Source organism: Symphalangus syndactylus, chromosome 23 (assembly GCF_028878055.3).
Source record: "Symphalangus syndactylus isolate Jambi chromosome 23, NHGRI_mSymSyn1-v2.1_pri, whole genome shotgun sequence".
NCBI lineage: Eukaryota > Metazoa > Chordata > Mammalia > Primates > Hylobatidae > Symphalangus > Symphalangus syndactylus.
In genome coordinates, this window is record NC_072445.2 from 25,678,278 (window position 1) to 25,695,295 (window position 17,018).

The 17,018-nt window shown below is 39.5% G+C and overlaps 1 protein-coding gene across 5 annotated transcripts in view; it reads left to right on the forward strand.

The window, feature by feature from the left end:
• The window catches only part of EFHC1 (EF-hand domain containing 1), a 172,269-nt gene that overhangs the window by 60,421 nt on the left and 94,830 nt on the right, over positions 1-17,018 (forward strand). The window contains exons 2-4 of one of the 5 annotated variants that reach the window (XM_063632143.1): positions 2,501-2,649; positions 4,445-5,623; positions 9,049-9,270. In XM_063632143.1, the coding sequence (XP_063488213.1) occupies positions 5,561-5,623; positions 9,049-9,270 (285 nt within the window). In that variant the 5' untranslated portion in view covers positions 2,501-2,649; positions 4,445-5,560. Of the gene's footprint in view, positions 1-2,500; positions 2,650-4,314; positions 5,624-9,048; positions 9,271-10,388; positions 10,479-15,448; positions 15,496-17,018 lie in introns of those variants that run through there. The other 4 variants (XR_008654342.2, XR_008654341.2, XM_055264453.2 and 1 more) reach the window with 4 other exon arrangements.

The window sequence follows — 17,018 nt, forward strand, 5'->3', positions numbered from 1 at the left end:
AAACTGAAGAACAATTCCTTACCATCAAATATCCTGTATTTGAATTCCCAATGGTCTCACAAATGTCATAATTATTTCAAAGTATTTAGTTTAAATCAGGATCCCAATAGGACCCACACATTGCAATTGGTTGACTTTTTACTTAAATCTCTTTTTAATTTATAGGTTTCCCTTCTACCTCAGTCTTTTTACTCCTTTCCAATTCGGTTGTTGGTCAAACAATCATTTGTCCTGGAGAGTTTCCTACAGTCCACACACTTTACCGCTACATCATTCTGCCTTTGGGATACCATATTGTAGACTTTTCATTCCATAGATTTTACAGAGGGGAAAACTCAATGAAGTGATTTCTAGACTCACTGGAGCTTTCATGAACTACATGAAATTATAAGTACATGTGAATGTGTGCATTTTAGGGAACAAAAGTCTAAAGCTTTTACAAGATTTAAAAAATGATCCCATGACCCTCAAACAATTAATGATCATTAGTTCTGGTCTTGGCTTTTCATTTTAGAGATGAAAAGCAGGAGACTTGGGTAGGTAAGTTGTCCAAACTCACACAAATACTCTTAACAGGACAGGAATGTGGCTCTCAGGACCTAACCTGTTCCCACTTTCTGTTTCATGCTGCATATGTGAAAGGGGAAAAGGAAAGTGGTTTGAGATGCTCAATAGAAGGTGTCAATTTCCCCATTGTTTCAAAGTTGCCATTTACCTGAATTAATGAATTCACTTCTTGTCCACATTTGGAATCTAAAACTCTAGTCGATGTTACTACCACAACATTCTCACACTTCTCTTTCTCTGTACTATTGAGAACTTTATTATGCCAGAGATGTCTCACAAGCAGGATGCCAAGATCAACGATCTGTCCTGAGCTAAATGAGGACTGTCTTTCCTAGATGTCAGGGGATTGAGGTGGAGTGTAAGAAATACTCAATTGGGAACCAGTCATTAATTGATAGTTCCTTGATCTCTTTTGGTCTGGAGATTTCTCATTAGTAAAATGAGCTAACTGGACTGTGTCAATTTTCAAGCATTTTGACTGTGATCACGATATACTCTCACTATGAATGTATATGTATGTATCTATCTTGAAAAAACTTTCACTGAATTATTCTTCCAAACAAAATGGAATGCATCCGGATAATTTATATTCTATCCTTTTTAAAAAATAATTCTCGTTGTGGTCACAACCTATTAAGTTGATTTGAAGAACTGCTAAAGGAAATCTGCAGCAGTTTGAAAAATACTTTCCCAGGTGACATTCGTTCATTAACTGTAGTAGGTCAGTCATTTTACAACTATTTAATGGGCATCTATGTAGTGCTAGGCACTGTGATGAGAGTTAGGAAAATGGCAATGAAGAAACGAAGACCCTCTTCTTATGACGCTTATATCCTGTGAAGTAAGTTTGATCAGCTTTGACAAGGAAAGAGAATTCCAACGGAATCAACTAAAGCTATTGAATAGGTTTGACTTCAAGGAGGAAAAAACAGCAGAAATACAGGTTTTCCCAAACCCCAGGCAGGAGCCCACGTCAAGACTAAAATAGTCTAGACCCAAATGATGTAATTTTTGTGTCAAATGAAGATCTCCTGTGGATCCTAAATCTAATCACTGGATGTTTCTCCTTTTCCCATACTTGGCAAAGATCGAAGTGGATGACTGGGCCCTCTTTTTAGATAAAATATTTCAGAGGCCATGGAGTGATGGAAAGGAATGCTAGAGAGCACTCTGACTGAGGGACACCCCCTGGCCATATTCACATGCTCACCACACCCCCAAGTACCTGCAAAACCTGCCGGTATGTAATTGATTGTTTTCTTTTCCAGAAATTTTGCTGTACCATTTTCATCCAGCAGAGGGAAGCAGAACACCAAATCACCGCAGAAATAATCCAGGACACATGCACACACAGCCCTTTGATATTTTTTGTCCTGTGAATTTAGGTATTACAGAATGAGAATGTCACAGTTTTGAAAACAAATTCTGGGTAAAGCTAGCTCTGGGCAAAATGCTGAAAGAGGAGAGGTTTATTTTAGCTGACTGCTTATGGCCCGTCCCATCAGGATTGCCTGGAAGACATTACCCAGCCCACAAGGCCCGCTTTCAGGCTTGGCTCCTGGCAGTCTGACCTTTCCATTTTTTTCCATTCCCCAAGTTTTGGAACACCTGCTAAAATCATGCAATATTTCTGTGGTCTTCTGAGTCAGGCTTTATGCAATGGCCTTTCAATCACGGCATTTCTTACTTTAGCTGCCAGGAATGGTCAGTTTCCTGCCCTCTTTTATATATTCCACTAAGTGGGAAGTGGTGGGTACAAACTGAAGTGCAATGCATGCTAAGTGGTCGTGTAGACTGGAATGCAGTGGCACGATCTCTGTTCACTGCAACCTCTGCCTCCCCGGTTCAAGCGATTCTCCTGCCTCAGCCTCCTGAGTACCTGCGACTACAGGCATGTGCCACCACGTCCAGCTAATTTTTGTATTTTTAGTAGAGACGGGGTTTCGCCAGGCTGGTCTCAAAATCCTGGCCTCAAGTGATTTGCCCACCTCGGCCTCCCAAAGTGCTGGAGTTACAGGCATGAGCCACTGCACCTGACTGGGATACAAACTCTTAATCATAGCAGACCTTCTGAGGATCCAGGTACCTTTCTGAAGCCCTGCCTTTCCTCCCGCCCCACTTCTTTACAGACCTATCCCTGTGCCTTTTAACACTGATGCAGTATGTCTGACTTCCCATCCTCAGAGATGATAGCATTTTTAGGAGGCCATAGACCAACAGAAGTTGTTTTCATGCATTTCTGGGGTCCGAAAGTAGTTAAAACGCAACCCTTAGCCATTTAACTGGTGTGCTTTTCTGGAGAGAAAGGCATGAGCAGAGGGCACTCCTCAAATAGAAACAGATGCGATAATGAACTATAGGCCTAGCATGACTCAGCCTGTCCAGCTCCACACGCTCCTTCCCTACCCAGCCCAGGAATATAGATCCAAGTGCAACCATGCACTTAGTCAAGAAGGGCTCTTCAAAGTGTGTCCTAATGCCATGAAATTTACTTTTAATAAGAGAGTGGGTGGGGAGGGATCATGGAACTTCTAACAGTTTAAGGTTATCATGAAGAGTCAGCAAAAATTACAGTAACCAGTGATTCTGGGTAATCAGCATCAATGAGGTGGAGAGAAGTGGGAGAGGTGCCTTATCTTTGAAAGGTTAAACCTGCCATCTTTTTTTTTTTTCTTTTTTTGAGACGGAGTTTTGCTCTTGTTGCCCAGGCTGGAGTGCAGTGGCGCGATCTCGGCTCACTGCAACCTCTGCCTCCCAGGTTCAAGCGATTCTCGTGCCTCAGCCTCCCAAGTAGCTGGGATTACAGGCATGCGCCCCCACGCCCAGCTAATTTTGTATTTTTAGTAGAGGTGGGGTTTCACTATGTTGTCCAGGCTGGTCTCAAACTACGGACCTCAGGCGATCCACCCTCCTCAGCCTCCCAAAGTGCTGGGATTACAGGCGTGAGCCACCGCCCCCAGCAAACTTGCCATCTTGACATATTCCTCCAGTGACTGGCATCCAACCTCGGTTGGTGTCTAAGGTATAATACAACGGACAGGTGCTTTAAAAGTTTTCAGTAACTTCCACAGCGCTAATCAATGTTTGAGGAATGTGATTACATTTCTTTTTAAAAAAATAATTTAAGCAAGTTTTGTAAAAAGCACCAAAGGCAAAGAAACTTCATTGAAGTTTTTAAAAAATGTATTAAACTGCTGCATTAAGGTAATGTACTTACAGAAAAAGAAAAAAAGTTTTAAAAAAGGACAGGAACAGGAAACAGACATAGTAAGGGGAGAAGAGTTAGAAAAGAAACACTCTGGGCAGGGTATGGTAAGCAGGCATCAATAACTGCCTCAGGTGCCACTTAGTGCATTCATGTCCTGGGCCTCCTGAGCATCACACAAATTAGTGAAACCCAACAGGGGGATTTGCTCTGACAAGCAGCAATAAAAGTAAAGCGGCTGTCTGTATTGGCAGTAAACCACCTGTAACACTGAGATATGCCTTCTGTGTCTGGCTTATTACTCTATCATGTTCCTAAACTGGTTTGTCACAAACGCCTGTTACAAAAATCAGATTCCTGGCCTCCATGTCAGACCTAATGAATCCAAATCTCTCGGCACCTGAGTTTTGATTACTTTTTACTTTTAAGCTCCTCAGCAATAATGGATAACTTTCTTCCCCCTCCCCCCCCACCCCAGCAAAAATGTTTCAGGAATAGGATTACGTTTCTTTTAAGAAAAAATAATTTAAGCAAGTTTTGTAAAAAGCATCAAAGGCTATACCTGTGATGCTGACAATATTTCACCTCACTCATCTGCTTCTTTCCCAAGACTTAGTCTTTCTCTTTGAAGGAGCTGTGTTTCTCCTAGTGGTTCTGATCTTTTCATTGCAGCTGCAGGTACAAACGAGGGATTGAGGTGACCACCCTTCAACCTCCAGCTCTTCAGTCAACAAAAATCAAGTACCTATCACAGTGCACCCTGCCCTGCAGCACATATTCAAGGCTTTCCCTACAAGAACGAAGGTGTTTAACCGAAGAGATTGATGGTAGAATAAAGAGAGCTGGGCGCGGTGGCTCACGCCTGTAATCCCAGCACTTTGGGAGGCGAGGTGGGCGGATCGCTTGACCCCAGGAATTCGAGACCAGCTTGGGCAATATAGTGGGACACCATCTCTACGGAAGGAGGGAAGTAGGGAAGGAAGGAAGGAAGGAAGGAAGGAGGGAAGGAGGGAAGGAGGGACAGAGGGAAGGAAAGGAGGAAGGAAGGAAACAAAGAAAGAAAAGAAAGGAAAGAAGGAGAAAGAAAGATTGATTTTAAAAAAGTTAAAAAGGGAAAAATACAACGTGGCAGTGGGAGAATTAAGGATGAGATGATTGCATTAGTTCACTGACCATCCCTGAGCAACAGAAACACAATCATGGGTAATCCTCGGCCCCTGCCTACAAGAAGCATGGATCTAGTTTAGTAGCACTGCCAACCGGATCGACCATTTACACTTCTGTGTGACATGGGGCAGAGCGGGGAGAAAAGAGTGCCTGAGCTCACAGCGTTGGCGGGGCGCAGTGAGGTCAGCCAGGACTAGGTGGAAGGAGAAAAGGAACGTCCCTATCTGCAACTCATCTAAGGGACTGCTCGGACTCCGGATCTCACAGCGAGAACTACCGCCTCCCTACACCCGCCTTTCCCCGCGCCACCCAACAGCTCCCACGTCTCATCCTCAGGGAGCGGGGCGGGGCGAAGCGGAAGGGGAGGGGCCGACACAACCACGCCCACTAGCCGCGCTCCAAGGCCGCGGCCCCCTTACCGCGAGAACGCGGAGTCCCGCGGACGGCGCAAGCGCAAACCTCCTGTGACGACTGCGTCTCCTGGCCCCGCCCTCCTCTCGTGGGAGTTCCGGATGTTTAGCGTTACCATGGAGCCTGGAGGTGCCCGCGAACGCTGCTTGTCGCCTGGGCAACCGGAGAGGACGAAGCAGGACCTAGGTGGCGGCGGTGGTACCGGCTGCAATGGTGTCCAATCCCGTGCATGGCCTGCCCTTTCTTCCGGGCACGTCCTTTAAGGACTCTACGGTGAGAAGTTATCTGCCAGACTCCCACCTGTCCTCACCTTCCAGCAGCCCGGGAGGTTTCCCCGCTCAGTGCACCTCCATTCCCCTCCACTCAAGTCTGTCTTCTCTCCAAACACGTCTTCTGTCCTGACCCTGTTCTTAATTCTGGGCCGAACTTCTGCCTTTCTTCCCTAGCCAGCCTCATTCTCTCTCTCCGATCCTTTGCCCTCCGCCTCATCCCTCTCTAGTTTTTCCCCACTCCATCTTGGCAGTGTGTTGGCGCCTTCATTCTCATCCCGTTAGCCGCGTTCTTTCTTACGGCCCTGCCCCTCCAAGCCCCTGCCTCTTGTCCCTTTAGATCACTATTTCCCCCACCCTACTCCCAACCCATCTCTGGACCCTCTCCCTAGCTCATTCTCTCACATCATAACCTGTCTCCTAACATCGCCACCCTTAAAACACCTTCATCCTCATTCCCACAGGTCCGTCATTCCCGCCCCACCTGCTTCCTCTTCTGAATCCTGTACCCGGTAGTCTCTCCCACTCCCAGCTCCATTTCCTGTTTTGTATGTATATCGATTCCGCTCCTCTTCTTTCCGCCAGGTCTTTTTCCTTTCTTCTTTATGCTTGCATCCAACCCCATTCTTTTCTTTCCATTTTCTACATTTTCCACAATTTAGTCCCATCCTCTCCCCATTCTTTTCTTTCTCCATTGCGGGTTTTCCCCAAAACTTGCTCATCTTCCTCCCAAACCGTCTTTCCCTGCTTTGTAAGAGATATTCCTTTCCAGTTCCCTCAAGAATTGATTAGTTGCTGTTGGTATTCTTCCCCGGCCCTATTCTTTTTATTCTAATGTTTTTGTAAAAAGATTCCTGTTTAAATTTTATTTTGCTCCTTCTCCCAACCTTGTGTTTTTATTTGCATTTTCTAGACAAAATTTTTTAAAAAGCAGCAGCAGCTTGGATTCTTTTTTTTTTTTAAACTCTTGCTACAGTTTAGCTCTTAAAATTATTTGTATTTGTTTTAATTCTAACAGGGCTACTGAAATGTATGTGCTGAAAAATCAATAATGAGATTCAGTAGACTGATCATCACAGATGAGCTAACAGTAGTTTATGTTTATCTAGTTTAATACTTTAAACTCTTGCCTTCCTCTCCAGCTTCAAAAAGTTAAGATAAAATATTTTGTCAATTTATTTTCTTTGGGAGAATAAATTTAGAATGAAATCGAAAGTTCGGTGAGAGAATTTGTATTCTGAATCTCTGTAATTATCCCTGCATTAAGACACAACATCATAGATTTTTAGTTCCAGTGGACTTTTCAGTTTTATGTAATTTAGAAAATGTTGTAGGCACTTGCCTGCCCTATACAGGATGAGCTTAAGCTTTTGGTGTTGCTGAGTGTAGACAGGGCTGAGTTGATACAGGGAATTACAGGGGTGTGGATGGAAGTGCAAAGCCCTAAAAACATATTGCTGTATTACAAGTAAGATGAACTGTGCATTGGACATATTTCAGATTTTAAATACACTGGCCAAGTGTCAACCAATTTGCCCTATTTGAAATTTGAAAAGCATCATCAGTGTATCTTCAGCAGTGAAGGACTGAATATGTATTAATGTGATTCTAAAGACATGCAGATAAGAAGTTAAAAAATTTTTAAAGGGGAGCGGGAAAACGATTTTAAAAAAAGACACACAGAAGGTGAACCATAATGGACAAGAGGGGTGGAAAGGGCCGAGGTTGCCTTGCCTGGGGTGTCTGTGAGTTATGGCTGAATGATGGTAGAGACATTTGTCTAAAACAAAGAAATAAACTGAAGTCACTGATGTTGCTTCTGTCTTTGGTGGTGGAAGAAGAGCTTGAAGTTCCATAAATTACCCAATGAGGATGTCAACTCAGCACATTTTGTTCTATGTCATGTTTCCTATATACCTGGAGCAGTCCCTGTCAACTGACTTGTGACTCTGAATACATGACCTTTAAAAACAAATGTCCACAGTTTATAACCCTTTTAGCAAAAGAAGTTTATTCTGTTGTACCTTTCATGTTAGTACAGATCTTGAAAGATGATAGGCTGGGCTCTAAAGCAATTAGGATGTAGAAAGTTTTTTTCATAAAAATATTTTTTATGATTAATCCTAAATTGTATCTATGTATATATTTGAATATTATATATATATAATTTTGAAAGTATCCTCACAACAGAAAAAGGAAACCATTAACATAACCTCTAATTTGCCTTTCTACTCTTTTTTATTTAATCTTTTAAATAAAAATGTGTTCATTGTAAAAAATCAACATAATTTAGAAATGTATAATACAGAGAACCAAACCAGTCTCTTCATGCACATATTTCCGTGCTTATAATTGCAGTACACATATAATTTTATATGTTGCTTTTTCAGGCTTATTAAATCATAAATATTTTCACTAGGTTGCCACATGATCTTTAAAATAAATATTTTAATGACAGCACCATAATCCGTTGAGTGAGTTTTCGATCATTTACTCATGTCTTCATGTGATTGTCTCTTAGATTGTCTTCAACATTTACCATTGTAATGGGCAGCTTCAGGCATATAGTTCTTTCTCATAATTCTGGATCATATTCGTAAATAAATGGTTGGGGTAGAATTATTGAGTTCAAGACTTTAAATATACCATCCAGTTGCTTTCCAAAGAGTTGTAAGAATGTATCACTGTCATTGTGACAAGAGGGACAGGTAAAAATAAATTCACTGCATGTAAAAATAAAATTCACGGAACCATATCTTCTAGGTTCTACAGTTTTTACGGCCACCAGATATCAGATGAAAAACATGAGAAGACTAGTGAAAAACTTGAGTATAGATGAGATACTCTTTTAATCTCTCATGCAAGGTGAATTGGTAGTTAAATTGGGCATTACAGAGCACAGCTTTAAATTTTACTTTAAGCTCAGGTGGCTGCTTTGCTCCTTGTTCTTCTTCAAGTGTTTTAAAATACAGAATCTTTTAATGTAGGTAAGCTTTTGTTTTTTTTGAGACAGGGTATCACTGTTGCCCAGGCTGGAGTGCAGTGGTTTCAATCATAGCTTATTAAAGCTTGGACCTCCCAGGCTCAAGTGATCCTTCCGCCTCAGCCTCCCAAGTAGCTGGGACTATAATAGGCACAAGCCACCACACCCAGCTAATTTTTTTTTTTTTTTAGTTTGTGTAGAGACAGGATCTTGTTGCCCAGGCTGGTCTCGAACTCCTGGGCTGAAGTGATTCTCCCTCTTCAGCCTCCCAGAGTTCTGGGATTATAGGCATGAGCCACCATGCCCAGCCTTAATGTTGGTAAGCTTCTTGATGTAAGTTTTGTGATGCTTATAAGCAAAGATTTAAGTTACATTTTTAAAAGTTTTTTTTTAACCTAACAAATATTTGTCTAATGTTATTAATGACACATTCTTTTCTTCTTCAGAAAACAGCCTTCCATAGAAGCCAGACGCTGGGCTACAGGAACGGCTATGCAATTGTTCGACGTCCAACAGTTGGGATAGGCGGAGACCGGCTCCAGTTCAACCAGCTGTCCCAGGCTGAGCTGGATGAATTGGCCAGTAAGGCACCAGTCTTAACTTATGGCCAACCTAAACAAGCCCCACCTGCGGATTTTGTTCCTGCGCATGTGGCCTTTGACAAAAAGGTATCATCTGGAATTTTAGGGTACCCCTTGAATTAGGGTCTGAGAGCCAACTGCTTGCAGAAAAGTTAAAACAGTAAACCACAGAATTTCCAAAGTGCTCTGAGGAGAAAATTGTTCAGATGCCTTAACCCTTAGTCATGGACAGCTGAACTCAGGCTAAAAAGAGGCTTTCTTTAGTCAGGAAGCTGATTATAGGGAGTAAAGTAATTCCCTGTAGACTTCACCAGACTATTTTCCAAATGCAGTTAAAGAAAAGTTGGCTATAATTCTGAATTCTTGAATTTATATTCTATGTTTATTGGCCATGTGTTTCCCACTTTTTAAAGGTACTGTATTCTGTAATGGTGACATATCTAATCTTCATGAGATGCAGAATATCATTATGAAAACAATGACTCCATCTATTGTCAGTGTTCTGCAGGCAGTCTCCATAAGTTTTTGTTTTTCAGGGAACATGTCATGTTTGGTATTACATAACCAATGGGTGGTATAACATTTTTGTTTGTTTCTCATTTATCTTTATGTTTTTGCAGTGAGTTTCCTCATTTCCATCTGTTGACATTACCACATCATTCTTGTTTTTCCTTGTCAATGAGCCTCCTCTTTTCACTAAAGTGAAGTAGCCCTAGCCCTGACCATGTAGCAGAATCACTGGCGAGATTTTTAAGAAAATCATGTTATTCCAACCCTCATCATTTCTAATTTCCAGATGAGTTTTATGTGTAACTGGTTCTGAGAAGTACTGATCAGTTTTGATAAGTTACCTTTCTTCATTTACTCTTAGTCTGTTTCTTTCCTTGTCTTAACTTTTATTTTATTATTCCTGTGAAATGTCTATAACATTTTCATCCAGCCAGCCAACTTTTATTGAGTACCTGTTGTAAGCTAGAGGCTGGGGAGGAACTATGCCATTTACTTTGATAATCACTTATTTTTAAACAATTTTAGTCTCTCAACTAGAATCCGTACCATTTCCTCTTCTCCACTTAACTCATTTATAGGGACACATTCACATATGCATTCATAGGCCGAACCTAAACATCCACTAAACAGTATGATTTATATAATTGGATATATCTTTTCCTTTTGCTTGTTTCTTTTATTTGTGGCTTTGACAGGCACTGCAAAATCAGCAGAGAAGGGAGAGGGCTGAAAATACAAGAGAGAAGTGGGATAGACACTAAATAATTACCAAGATATGAATCCTGGTATGTTTAATTTTTACTGAAAAGAATAGTAAGTAACTGTTATAAAGTAGAAGGTGATACAGTGATATATGTCGTAAGAAAGTACTAGTAAAATTCAGAGGAGAAATTGTGCTTGAGTAGGAAATAGGCTTCCTATTTTTTGTTTTTCTATGTTATTTTACACTAATTGTTGTTACTTAATTTGTACTTATTTAATATTCATAATTCATTTCTTTAAAGATAGTGCACATAAAAATATTATTTTTATTTTCCAATGCATTTTACTTGGATCATCACAATTTCTAGATAAATGAGCCTTAGCATAGATAATGGGGTAGAGAGAAGCTAAATGCATGACTTTGAAACTAAGTTTGTTTGTTTATAATAAGGGAATTATGGTTTCTCTGAATTAAATGAAGGTTCTAATTTTAAATGAAGGACCTCTAATACCCGGAGGTCCACATAATAGCCAACATATTTGTCTATATTTTGGAAATTCTTAGGACTGTTCCTCATAGACAGAATATAACTTCATTTCTTACTTAGGTCATAAAGACCAGGGTATCTATTCCAAGTGCCCTCCTCTTTCCCCCTTGCTCCCATATAATTCCAGCATCACCCACTATATTCTGTTTCCCAGACTGACTTCCAGCTCTTTATTTCTGATGTTCTTCTTTCATCTTTTTCATCTTCAAGTTTCATACTATTTCTATTTCAGACACTCTAGTGACTACTTCTCTTGTTAGAGTCATATCATCCTGTCCTCTTTCTATAATACCTTGTGACTCCTTTAAGCAAGAGAACTTTGTTTCTCACTTGACTGTCAAATCACTTACAATCTGACTTCTCCCTACCCACAGCCCCAAAATACTTTCTCCTAGGTAGCCAGTGCTGTCCTTTTACCAGATCTAGAGAGGTTTACTTTGCCAGCATTCTCTTTGGTCTGTTTGTGCCATCTGACACTGTTGACCCTTCCTCCCTTCTTGAAACTGTGCTCTTCTTTTGCCTCCATGACTCTCATTTTCTTCCTTCTTTCTATGTGGTTTCTTATTCTTTAGCCTCCCTTCTTTTTTTCAATTCTTAACTTACAAGTATTTTCAAGGTTCTGTCTCATTCTTTATATAATTTTCTTGAGATCTCACCCACTTTCGTGATTTCAACCATCACCTCACTGTAGACAATGTCACTATTTAGTTCCAACTCTGACATCATTGAGACTCCAGATCTGTATCCCCCTGGCCCATGGGATATCTTCACCTGGATGAACTGTTGGTACCTCAAGTTCTGTATGTCTCTAACTTATCTCTATCCCTCACCTTTTCCCATACATCTGCTTTCCCTGTGTGGTTCCACTAGGTAATCCAAGCTTGAAACCTGAGCCATCTTTGGCTTTTTCTCTCCTTTATCCTCCACACTTAATGAGTTGCCAAGTCAAATATCTCTCACTTTCATTTCCTCTGCCGCTATCATAGTTCAAACAAGCCAAATGACTACCTAACTGTTGTTTTAGTCTCATTCCTAGTCCTTATCCTTATAACAGGTATGCTGTGCTGCCTTGTTTATTCTCTAGAGTTCAGCTCTGATTATGTCATTTTTCTGGGAAAATGCCATCAGGCTTTCTTAACCAATACAGTAAACGTTACCACCATTCACCTCACTGTTCTAGCCCCCAACTTGAAAGTCATCTTTCATTCTTCTTTCCCCTCACAATCCACATCTAATCTATTAGCAAGTTCTATTGTTTCTGATTCTAAAATATGTAACTAATTCATTTACTTATTTTCATCTTCACTATTACCATAAATTTATTTTCTACAGAGCTGCCAGGCTTATTTTTTGAAAATCAGATTATGTCACATACTGACTGAAACACTTCCATGGCTTCCCTATCATCTATAAAGATCCAACTCTACAGGTTCCTCACAGCCCTACTGGAGCTGGCCCTCCCTGTTCTCTCCCCAACCTCATCTTGGGTCCTTTTTCTCACCTATCATGTTTCAATACATTGGATTTATTTTTACTGATTTCCTTGAAATGGCAGCATTTGAAAATTCCAATTCAAGGCCTTTTTGTACATGGCGCTTCTCATATTTGAAAATTCCAATTCAAGGCCTTTTTGTACATGGCGTTTCTCATATCCTCACCATCCTTAAGTGGCTGACTCCATCTTTCCTTTCAGTGCGGCTTTTCCTGGCCACTCTACTATGGCAGTTCCTCCTCATTTTTCTATATCACTTCCCTCTCTTTTTTTTTTTTCCCTTCGCAGCACTATATTATAATTTGTGTTGCTGATTTGTTTAGTGTTTATCTGTCCCACCTGAGTGTATACTTCATAAAGGTAAGGAGTTATATAGTTTATTATATATTTAGTGCTCAATAAATATTAGTTCTAAAATGACATGAATAATTAACAAATAAAATTGATTTCTTTTCTATGTCACTACTGAAAATTGGCAAGCCAAACATGTAACATATATGCTTATAATAATGTAAAATTAAAAATATGACTTGGCTTTTTATAATTGTGTGTGATATGAAAATATTTATGCAGCATTTCCCCCCTTCATCTTGAAGTAAATACAAATATTTTTATGTTTATTGTGGCATTCTGAGCACTTCCTGGGAGTTAGGAGACCTGGATTCTAATTCTGGGTCTCCTACCAGCTAACATTGTGACCTTGTAGTCACAATCTCTAATTTCCTCGTCTATAAACTCAGAAGGTTAGAATACATGATAACCAGGAGCCCAGCCTGCTATAAAATTCCATGAAAAGTATATTTTTAAACACAGTATTTAAATATATTTTTTCTTTTCTTTCTATGTAACAATCAAGTTCTTATTCTACCTGGGAAAGCTGATGTTATCCCACTACTTTAAAAACAATTTTTTTTTATTTCCATAGGTTATTGGGGAACAGGTGGTGTTTGGTTACATAAGTAAGTTCTATAGTGGTGATTTGTGAGATTTTGGTGCACCCATCACCCAGGCAGTATACAGTGCCCCCAGTTTGTAGTCTTTTATCCCCCACACCCTTTCCCCCTGAGTCCGCAAAGTTCATTGTGTCATTCTTATGCTTTTGCATCCTCATACCTTAGCTACCACTTATGAGTGAGAACATACAATGTTTGGTTTTCTATTCCTGAGTTACTTCACTTAGAATAATAGTCTCCAATCTCATCCAAGTCACTGTGAATGCTATTAATTCATTCCTTTTTATGGCTGAGTAGTATTCCATCATATATATCACATTTTCTTTAACCACTCATTGATTGATGGGTATTTGGGTTGGTTCCACATTTTTGCAATTGCAAATTGTGCTGCTATAAACATGCATGTGCAAGTATCTTTTGTATGATGACTTCTTTTCCTCTGGGTAGATACCCAGTAGTGGGATTGCTGGATCAAATGGTGGTTCTACTTTTAGTTCTTTAAGGAATCTTCACACTGTTTTCCATAGTGGTTGTACTAGTTTACATTCCCAACAGCAGTTCCCAGTTCATTGCATCCACACCAACATCTAATATTTTATGATGTTTTGATTATGGCCATTCTTGCAGGAGTAAGATGATATTGCATTGTGGTTTTGATTTGCATTTCCCTGATCATTAGTGATGTTGAACATTTTTTCATATGTTTGTTGGCCATTTGTATATCTTCTTTTGAGAGTTGTCTATTCATGTCCTTAGCCCACTTTTTGATGGGCTTCTTTGTTTTTCCTTGCTAATTTGTTTGAGTTCATTGTAAATTCGGGATATTAATCTTTTGTCAGATGTATAGATTATGAAGATTTTTTCTCACTCTGTGGATTGTCTGTTTACTCTGCTGACTGTTCCTTTTGCCGTGAAAAAGCTCTTTAGGTTAATTAAGTCCCAGCTATTTATCTTTGTTTTTATTGCATTTGCTTTTGGGTTCTTGGTCATGAAACCCTTGCCTAAGCCAATGTCTAGAAGGGGCTTTCCAATGTTATTTTCTAGAATTTTTATAGTTTCAGGTCTTAGATTTAAGTCCTTGATCCATCTTGAGTTGATTTTTATATAAGGTGAGAGATGAGGATCCAGTTTTATTCTCCTACTTGTGGCTTGCCCATTATCCCAGCACAATTTGTTGAATAGGGTGTCCTTTCCTCACTTTATGTTTTTGTTTGCTTTGTCGAAGATCAGTTGGCTGTAAGTATTTGGCTTTATTTCTGGGCTCTCTGTTCTGTTCCATTGGTCTATGTGCCTATTTTTATACCAGTACCATGCTGTTTTGGTAACTATGGCCTTATAGTATAGTTTGAAATCAGGTAGTGTGATGCCTCCAGGTTTATTCTTTTTGCTTATTCTTGCTTTGGCTATGTGGGGTCTTTTTTGGTTCCATATGAAGTTTAGGATTGTTTTTTCTAATTCTGTGAAGAATGATAGTGGTATTTTGATGGGAATTACATTGAATCTGTAGATTGCTTTTGGCAGTATGGTCATTTTCACAATGTTGATTACCATCCCATCAGCATGGAATGTGTTTCCATTATTCGTTCCATTATTTGTGTCATCTATGATTTCTTTCAGCAGTGTTTTGTAGTTTTCCTTGTAGAGGTCTTTCACCTCCTTGGTTAGGTATATTTCTAAGTTTTTGTTTGTTTGTTTGTTTTTCAGCTATTGTAAAAGGGGTTGAGTTCTTAATTTGATTCTCAGCTTGGTCACTGTTGGTGTAAAGAAGAGCTACGGATATGTGTATATTAATTTTGTGTCCAGAAACTTTGCTGAATTCTTTTATCAGTTCTAGGAGCTTTCTGGAGGAGTCTTTAGGATTTTCCAGGTAAGCAATCATATCATCAGTGAACAGTGACAGTTTGACTTCTTTACCTATTTGGATGACTTTTATTTCTTTCCGTTGTCTGATTGCTCTGCCTAGGACTTCTAGTACTGTGCTGAAGAGGAGTGGAGAGAGTGGGCATCCTTATCTTGTCCCAGTTCTCAGAGGGAATGCTTTCAGCTTTTCCTCATTCATCATTATGTTGGCTGTGGGTCTGTCATAGATGGCTTTTATTATGTTGAGGTATGTCCCTTTTATCAATTTTGCTGAGAATTTTAATCAGAAAGCGGTGCTAGATTTTGTTGAATACTTTTTCTGCATCTATTGAGATGATCATGTGATTTTTGTTTTTAATTCTGTTTATGTGGTGTATCACATTTATTGACTTGCATATGTTAAATCATCCCTGCATCCCTGGTATGAAACCCACTTAATCGTGGTGGATTATCTTTTTCATATGTTGTTGAATTCGGTTAGCTAGTATTTTGTTAAGGATTTTAGCATCTATGTTCATCAGGGATATCAGTCTATAGTTTTATTTTTTGGTTATGTCCTTTCCTGGTTTTGGTATTAGGGTGATGCTGCCTTCATAGAATGATTTAGGGAGGATTTCCTCTTTCTCTATCTTGTAGAATAGTGCCAATAGTACCAGTTTTTCTTCGAATATCTGGTAGAATTCTTCTGTAAATCTGTCTGGTCCTGGACTTTTTCTTGCTGGCAATTTTTAAATTATTTCAGTCTTGCTGCTTGTTGGTCTGTTCAGGGTATCTAATTCTACCTGAATTAAGCTAGCAGGGTTTTACCTTTCAGGAGTTTATCTATCTACTCTAGGTTTTCTAGTTTATGTGCGTCAAGGTGTTCATAGTAACCTTGAATGACCTTTTGTATTTCTGTGGTGTCAGTTGTAATATCTTCCATTTTGTTTCTAATTGAGCTTATTTGGATTTTCTCTCTTCTTTTCTTGGTTAATCTTGCTAATGGTCTATCAATTTTATTTATCTTTTCAAAGAACCAGCTTTTTGTTTCATTTATCTTTTGTTTTTTTTTGTTTGTTTCAAGTTCATTTGTTTCTGCTTTGATCTTGGTTATTCTCTTTCTTCTGCGGGGTTTGGGTTTGGTTTGTTCTTGTTTTTCTAGTTCCTTGAGGTGTGACCTTAGATTGTCTGTTAGTGCTCTTTCAGACTTTTTGATGTAGGCGTTTAGGGGTTTGAACTTTTCTCTTAACACTGCCTTTGCGGTATCCCAGAGGCTTTGATAGGTTGTGTCATTATTGTCATTCAGTTCGAATAATTGTTTAATTTGCATCTTTATTTTTGACCCAAAGCTCATTTAGGAGCAGGTTATTTAATTTCCATGTAGTATTTGCATGGTTTTGAAGGTTCCTTTTGGAATTGACGTCCAGTTTTATTCCACTATGGTCTGAGAGAGTGCTTGATATAATTTCAATTTTCTTAAATTTATTGAGGCTAATTTTGTGGCCTATCATGTGGTCTGTCTTGGAGAAAGTTCCATGCGCTGTTGAATAGAATGTATATTCTGCCATTGTTGGGTAGAATGTTCTGTAAATATATTAAGTCCATTTGTTCCAGGGTATAGTTTAAATCCATTGTTTCTTTGTTGACTTTCTGTCTTGGCCTGGCTAGTGCTGTCAGTGGAGTTTTGAAGTCCCTGCCTATTATTATGTTGCTGTCTATCTCATTTCTTAGGTCTATTAGTAATTGTTTTATAAATTGGGTGCTCCAGTATTAGGTGCATATATATTTAGG